General features: G+C 37.7%; 1 protein-coding gene across 1 annotated transcript; it reads left to right on the forward strand.

Annotated features, from left to right (window-relative positions):
- The first annotated feature begins 5,472 nt into the window (after positions 1–5,472).
- On the forward strand, positions 5,473–8,094 carry FSHB (follicle stimulating hormone, beta polypeptide). The gene is made up of 2 exons (XM_006883779.1): positions 5,473–5,631; positions 7,864–8,094. The coding sequence occupies exons 1-2, from the start codon at positions 5,473–5,475 to the stop codon at positions 8,092–8,094; spliced, it is 390 nt and encodes a 129-aa protein (XP_006883841.1).
- The last annotated feature ends 471 nt before the right edge of the window (positions 8,095–8,565 follow it).

The raw sequence follows: 8,565 nt of genomic DNA on the forward strand, positions 1-8,565 counted from the left end.
AGAGATCGATATTTGTTCCTATCCCAAAGAAAGGTGACCCAACAGAATGTAGAAACTACAGAACAATCTCACTGATTTCACATGCAAGCAAGATTTTACTAAAGATTATCCAAAAACGACTGGAACAGAACATCAACAGAGAACTACCAGAAATCCAGGCTGGTTTTAGAAGGGGGTGTGGTACTACAACTTCTCTGCAAAGGTTTGTTAAAATTACAATTAAAATAAAATTTTATTTAAAAAAAAAAGAGCAAGCATAACTAAAGCTAGTGTTTAATTTTTTTCGCTCACAGTACTATTCTGTCGTCACCTGATGAACGATCAAAGTTTCATCTGACTGCTTCAGTGAATGGGAACAAGCTTACCTGCTATTACGAAGTCGGGTCTTCTGATTCTCTGCCTAAAAGAAAGTGAAGTATATCATTACATCTTCATTTGATGCTGATTATATGTTGAAGTGACTATATTTTGGATATGTTGGGCTTAATAAAATGTTGTTGACTTTATCTCACCTATTCCTTTTTACTTTTAAACTGTGTCTACTATTGTTGCTGCTGTGTACCATAGAGTCAGAACCGAACCATAGATGACACTCCAGTGGGTTTTCAGAGGCAATTAATCCCACAGTGGGAGTCTGTCCATCCCTCTTCTGCAGAGCTGCTGTTGATGTTGAACTGCGTCCCTTAGGGATTGCAGTGTAGCTTCTTCCCATTAGGCCACCAGAGCTCCTGCATGTCCTAGAAAACTAAAAATTATGTAAGTGACTTACTATATTGTCATTGGATAGCACGGATATAGAACTTGCTGGCTAGTAGGTAAATTTAGAGAGATTTGTATATATTGACAATCAGTAAGCTTTTCACTTTTTTATTTTCACCATTATTTCAGTTGACTTGACCTGGGAATGCATAACTTGCAAAGATCAAGATTAACCAATTAAGTCTAGTGACTCCTGTAAATGCCCACATTAGCCAGTAAGTTCTGTAACAGTGCTGGCCATACAGAGTAAGCCACTTGTACAATTTTTAAAGTTCTCTAGAAAGCACATTTCAAAAGCAAAAAAGGTGAGACAAACTTAATAATTTCACTTAACCAAATAGACCCAAAATGAGGTGATTTCCGTGTATAACCAATGTAAACATTATTAGTATTATGTCACATGCTTTTTTTATTTTGCTTTTGAATTCTAGTCTTACTGTTATGCTTATTAACTAGAACAACTCAATTTAGACACACTGTGTATCAAGTACCTAATAATGGTCCCATATTGTTATTGAATACTATATTGGACAGTTCAACTCTACACTGTTGGGTTATTGTCTCCAGTTATAACTTGATAAATACTTGGTACTTTCTATGAAAATAATAGAGAATGCTGGTGGCTTAGTGCTAAGAAGTTGCACTGCCAACCCAAAGGCATGTGATTTGAATCCACCAGCTGCTCCATAGGAAAATGATAGGCAGTCTCCTCTCAGGTAATTTGCTCTGAAAATTTGCTGGAGGGTCAACCATGAGTCGGTTTCAATTTAATGGCACTGCTACAACAACAACATGAAATTATTATATTATACATGCTATTTGTGGTTGAAACAAATACATTTAAAATTTACAAAAAAAATGCAATGTTTTAACTTTTTAAAAAGTTGCTGTTATAAAATATATATCAAATGGGGAAAAGAAAATGAGGTAAAGAGTAGACAGAACAGGACACCAGTTTTCTATTTTGAGGCCCAAACACAAAAGGATTCTTTATGGAGAAAAAAAAAATAAAATAAAAGTAGGCCACTGGGTTGATGAACACGCAGAAATTTTAGAAATTTCAATAGCTGAAAATATTGATTTACCAGAGTTCAGAAGAGAAGTTGACGGTGAATTTATAGGACATTGTGATGGATGTCATATCAAAGTGGGTACTGTCAACCAAGCACAGCACAGAAGTACTTGACTGAAAGCGAGCACTGAGAAGCATGGACTATGAAATGAACAAATGCCTCCTGGGAAAAGCTACATCTAAACAGTCCTGAAGTGCATGTGTGAATAACTTGATGAAAAGAGGAGGAGACATACATCCAGGCAGAAAGAGAACCTCATTTCCCGCAATCTCTCACTCACACAAGAACAACACTCCAGGTATGTTTTCTTCTCCTTCCTACGTCATCATTTTCCTCTGATCAAAAGTTCCATCACCATACATACATGTAGCTTTCTTCCAATCTTGAAACACAATAAACAAAGAGAATTCTTTGATTTCACATCCACTTCACGCAACCTTTCAGTTTTGCTTATCTTTGTGAAAGAACTTCTGAAAATCCTAAAATTGCTTCTATTTACCAAGTCCTCTCAATCTTTTAAACACATGACTTTTCTGTCATTGTTGATATCCATTTATCAGAGAATCCGAGTCACAGGCGTCTTGACATCATGGCACATAACAACTATGACATCTAGAACTCAAGGAGTGAACAAACGTTAGACCTCCAGACAGTGAATTAATCAAGGACTTTTCCCCCACAACTAAAAGTGGAAAAAAGAATTTCCCTAAAGCTAGTATTCTGAGTTTCGATATTGTTGTTGTTAGGTGCCAGAGAGTCAAGTACAACCAATAGCGACTCTATGAAAAACAGATCTAAATCCTGTTCTATCCTGAGCCATCTTCACACTTCCCGACAAAGGAGAGCGCATTGCACCAGTAACTATGTCAATCTACCCGGTCTGTTCCAGGGTTTTCCTCTCCTTCACCGACTTTCTACCTTTCCAGACATCATATTCCTCTCCAAAGAACAGCCCGCCGAAGAAAAAGGCCCCAAGTATGTGAAGCCTTATCATCATCGTTTCCTCTAAACAGCACTCTGGCTTCACCTTTTTCCAAGACATATTTATTTATTTTTTGGCAGTCCGTGGGATGTCCAATTCCCTTCTCCAACACCACAGCCTCAAACCAGTCCTAGAAGGATGACGTGTCTGAACTCCAGAGGCTGAACCCTGTTAGGGTCTGGCGAGATGCGACCAATTGGGCCTGCGCATGCGCATCTATGCACGCAGCAGGCGAGTAATGGTGTCAAGAGGCTGTTGTTCTGCGTTCCACTTCTCCAGGCTTTTTGTTATTGCCTGGCTTTGGAGCCCAAAGAGGTAGTTGAATTTTAAACCTTGAAGCCGTGGGAGAATATTTATCGCTGGCCAGGTCAGACCATGGACGCTAAGGGCTAATAATCTAGTAATGACGGAGAAATAGCTTCTGGAAAACCACAATCACTGTGTTAGGGTTCCGCAGAAAAGCTTTTTGTGTAGAAGCCTGGGTCCAAAATGTTTTCATGGTGGTCCCAAGACTATCGCCTCCAGGACTTTGATTTTTAAAATGTGTGAAATGGTCATTTTTATAAGATTGCAGTTCTTGCAAATTTCAAGATTTTGAGTACAGGAGTGACATGATCTAAGGTTCAGAGCATTCTTCTGGATACAGTGTTCATAACTGATTCTCAGAGAACAAAAGAATGGGTTTTTTTTTAATTAATTTTAATAAAAGTTTACAGAGACTTAGGGTTTCCATTCATTCATTGTTGCACATTTCTCCCTGCTCATACCCTCCCCTCAATTCACTCTTCTCTTTGAAAAGTAAAAGAAAAATTCTTTCATTTTTATAAAATCCCTCCCCCCAAGTCCACTCTACTGTGCAGCTTTCATTCTAGAATCCTGTCATGACAATAATACCTAATCACATATCACTGTTAAACAGTTCTCTCCCTCATCTGTTTAATATATCATTTAGGAAGACCTCTCGGGTGATGATATGGATTGAACTTTGTCCCCTCCAATATGATAGAATGTGGAAACTATGCAATGAACCCCCATGACCTTTGTAAACCAAATTGTTGTGGAGGATTCTGCTTCTTTATGCTTATCCATGTGGCTTACTAAAGATGAGTAATACATTGTAATCACGTTTAACACACAATTGACATTATAAGCCATTTCACCTCACCCTTGACATAAGGATCAAAGCATACAGCCTTCAGTAATAGATTGCATCTCAATGTCAAGAAGACAAAGATTCTTTGATAGTGAGTTTGAATTAGAATTAGAAAGCAAGAACATTTCCAGTAGACAGAACATCACATAAAAAAAACCAGCAGACATAAATAAAAAGTAAATATACAGAATTACAAGTCAAGCAGTTCACTGTTGCTGCAATATCAAACAATAAGGTTTGTGGTTAAGAGACCTAAGTGTCGGAGGTGAGACAACAAAGTTTGAACTGTATTTAGAGGGGAGTCAGATCATAAACGCCTTTGTATTTGTTTATTAGTTCCTTTGCAGTTTCAGTCTAACTTTACAGCAATATATTAACCATATCAATTTGAGAAACCTTCTGAACAGAGACAAAACAATATTTGGAAAGGATTTTGAGTTCTCTGAGTTAAATATATGAAAGGGAAATCCCAGACTCACATTTAATCTGACAAGGTAAGGGAGTGGGTGTGTTACTGTATCACATTTCCTTTGTGCAAATTCATCATCTCTCCTAATCTTATTCCTGATCTACCACGTTTAGACTACTTTAGAAGGCCTTTATCTCCCTGTCTAAACACAGATTAGCTTACAGCCAGCTTCAGGCTTGCCATTGGTCAGTCACATTGATACCCAATTAAATACATAAGGTGTGAGTCATACCTGATTTTGTATAAAAGGTGAACTTGAAGCTTGTCTAAATCCACTGCTTTTCCAGGCAAGATAGTCAGCACAGGTAAGCATCGGCATGGATACTTATGTGATAGATACTTTTGAGATGACAGTTTTTCTTGTGACTTGGGTAAGAAATACAGAACTTTCCCTACTCTTGTGTAAGAATTTAAGAATTCTATGTATCTATGTGTCTTCTTAAATATGGGTAATACCTTGGAATCACTTTTAGCATACAATTGACTTTATCAACCATTTCACTTAACCCTTGACATAATCTTATTTTCAAAAGAGATAGGTAAACATACATATAAATATTTATGAGGTGCTAAGAATGAAAAAGTAATTTTGTATTACTGAATTATCATTTCTTTTTCCCTAGCAAAAACTAATCTTTAGATGTAAAAATGAGAAGGTAGGTTTGGATTCTTTGGGGTTTGGTTTGTTTGTTTGTTTGTTTGTTTTTTGAAAGGACACCTCTACCAATCACAATTACTTGCTTCAGAGTAATCACTTTAAGACAGAGAATCAAATATTTACATACAGGGGTGGCTTAAAATATTTTTTTAAAAGTATTTTGTTAGTTTTTAGCTATAATGTATTACAACTTTAACCAAAAGAAAGAAAAGTAGGAAAAAGATAAAAAGCAGTAAAGAATTAAAAGGAAAGTTAACTGAAGCAAAATATGGACAGAATGAGCCAATCTGTGTTGATTTAGTCAGTGTGCATGACAATTACAATTCTGTGATGTCAAGGTTTCTAATGAGCCCTATGTGTTCTTGTTCCCAGCCCAAGATGAAGTCCATTCACTTTTGCTTCCTCTTCTGTGGCTGGATAGCAGTGTGCTGGGGGCAGTGTGAACTAACCAACATGACCATTGCAGTAGAGAAAGAGGAGTGCCGCTTCTGCATATATGTCACCACCACCGGGTGTGCGGGCTACTGCTTCACCTGGGTAGGAAATTTGTTTTACTGAAAGTAAGAATGTTGAGTGTCTTTCTAATACAGGTATCATTAATGTTATTTCATTAATACTTTGTTTCTCTCAAGTAACAGTCTTGGGCCCCTTAGCCAACAGAGACTGAATTGTTATTAGATTTCATTATCATGATATTGTTTAGATGTTTTTAGTTACACTTGATTTGGGTAAATTTAAGACAGCCTCAGATTGATAAAATTCATCAATTCAATGATATGTCAACACTGACTTTATAAAAAAAATAAATAAAAGCATGCAAGGATAGTAGGATTTACATAGACAGATAGAGGCATATAAACCTATTTATTCGTAGAAGAGATATAGTACTTTGCAATACAGATAGGACCAAAATATGATGCTAAGTTGCATAAAAGCACAAACAGCCAAATATAAAACTTGTCCACTGGGTCCTTCTGAAAACATCAATGAATGTCTGAGGACACAGTCAATCCTTTAAAGACAGGTAGAAACAAACAAATGAACAAGCACACCCCACGCTATACTGTGTTCAGAAAACCAAGATACAGAGGAATGAAACTACTTATCTGCATTCTTCATGTTTTTCTTCATTAATCTGAGTAAAGAGATTATTCCTTTACTTTTTATGGATCATTAATATGTATTTTTAACACTGGATTATGAATAATGTCATTCTATAAAGTAAATCTTAAATTATTTCTATGACATATATCTTACTTTAAATATTAGTAAATAGTTTGATTACACAATGTCAATTATTGCATAACATATTGCATCCTATTGGTATATAAATGAAGGTGGAGGGTAAGAGAAAGAAAGAAATAGCCTAGACAAGATGTATTGACACTGGAACAACCACTCTAGAAGGCAGTTTGGCCCTTCCTCAAAAAGCTAAACATGGAAATTCCATATGACCAAGCTATTAAACTGCTTGGAATGTACCCCAAGAAAATGAGAACTGAGGTACAAATGGAGACTTGTACACCAATGTTCATAGCATAATTGTTCACCATTACAAGAACATGGAAACAGCCTAGATCCAATTACATTCAAATGGACTGAGAAATTATGGTTCATTCACACAACAGAATACTATGCAGCACACGGGAGCAATAATTTTATAAATTATTACCTAACTTGGGAGAGACTGGAGAGCATGATACTGTGTGAACGCAGTTCCATAGGACCAATACTGTATCAAGCTATTATTGTAGAATGAGTATGAGGATCCAAGAGGTGGGAGGGAGAGTGGAAGCAGAGAGGTGAGGATTGGTGCATGGGGGTGGAGTTAATCATGGGGTCGAAAGATATGATGGGGGGGTGATGGAAATGGGAAGGAACTGGTGTGAAAAACAATGTATTTGAATTTTGTAAATAAACTCGTATAATGATATTGTATTGACACAGTGACTATACTTATGGGCTTGAGTTTATCAGAGATGGTGAGGATAGTACAGGTTGAGACAAGGTTCAGGACTGCTGTCTATAGGGTTCCTATGAGTCATAGTTGATTCAATGCACATAACAACAACAACAACAACATGGGGATGTAGACTCTGTAACATGGTATTTAGATGCATTCAACCAGTAGTCCCAACTTCTTTCTTCAAGATAAACAATTTTTCACTGATGTTATTGTCGGGTACCATAGAGTAAAAACCGACCCATAACTCACCATCTAGGGGGTTTTCAGAGGCAGTCAACGGCACAGAAGGAGATTTTTCATCCTTCTCTCTCAGAGCAGCTGGTGGCCTCGAACTACCTCCATCTGGGATTGCTGCACAGTTTCTCTCACTGGACCACCAGTGTTATATCCTTTTCATAATTTTATATATTTTTCATGTCATACAATTATACTTCCTTGTGATCTTTTTTCATACTCAAATGCAAATCTCCTTAGAATTTGAGAATAATTTTTTGACTTAGCCATGGAGAGTACGAAAAGCATATAGAATATGTGAGACTGTTAGGTTTTCAGAATAATCAGAATATATCATGTGACAGGTAGATCATTTGGACAAGACTAGTGTTCCCACCCCTGAATGTCAAGCCAATGGTTAAATATTTTCTGAAGTCAAGTTTTCCTTGGTCAGAAATTCCATAAGTACCTTTAAATATGTTAACATTAGAACAAGCGGTAATCATTGTCTTTTTTTTTTTTTTTTGAGTGAACTAAACAGAAACTTCCAGGACATTATCATCTAACTCTTCCCTTCTTTAACTCTTCAGGACTTGGTATATAAAGACGCACTCAGGCGCAACAGCCAGAGAGTATGTACCTTCAAGGAGCTGGTCTACGAGACCGTGAGAGTGCCCGGCTGTGCTAACTATGCAGACTCCCTGTATACGTATCCAGTGGCCACTGAGTGTCACTGTGGCAAGTGTGACAGCAACATCACTGACTGCACTGTTCATGGCCTGGGGCCCAGCTACTGCTCCTTCGATGAAATGACGGAGTAAAGAACAGTGACATCTCAGACTGCCTACCTGGTGGTCCTGGGGGCCAGGACAACAAACCCATCAACATGTGTCCAATATGCTCAGACTACAAACTGTTGTGGACCAGGAAGTCCTAAGACCCCACTGATATTTGCTCTCCTGGTATGACTGGGGCACCCAGGATTGAGAGGACTAAGATCAGGATCCTGTCACCACTCTGTATTTCTAGGTCTGGCTCTGCAAGAGGCATTGGATCTTAGCTCACAGACCCTTGACCCCTTTCCTGTTTAGTCAGCTTATCATAGGTAGGTTTAACTGAGTCAACCCTGCCTTGGAGATACCCTATCTACAACAGATTGGAACCCTACTTGATCCTGCCAATCCACACAATCTATGCTCAAACCAGTACTGTAGTATCATAGGAATCTATCTTGTTGAGGGTCTTCCTCTCCTTTGCTGACCTTCCACCTTTCCCAAGCACAATGTCCTTTT

Source organism: Elephantulus edwardii, unplaced genomic scaffold (assembly GCF_000299155.1).
Source record: "Elephantulus edwardii isolate Elephantulus edwardi_28Jun2011 unplaced genomic scaffold, EleEdw1.0 scaffold00029, whole genome shotgun sequence".
In the NCBI taxonomy this organism is placed as follows: Eukaryota; Metazoa; Chordata; class Mammalia; order Macroscelidea; family Macroscelididae; genus Elephantulus; species Elephantulus edwardii.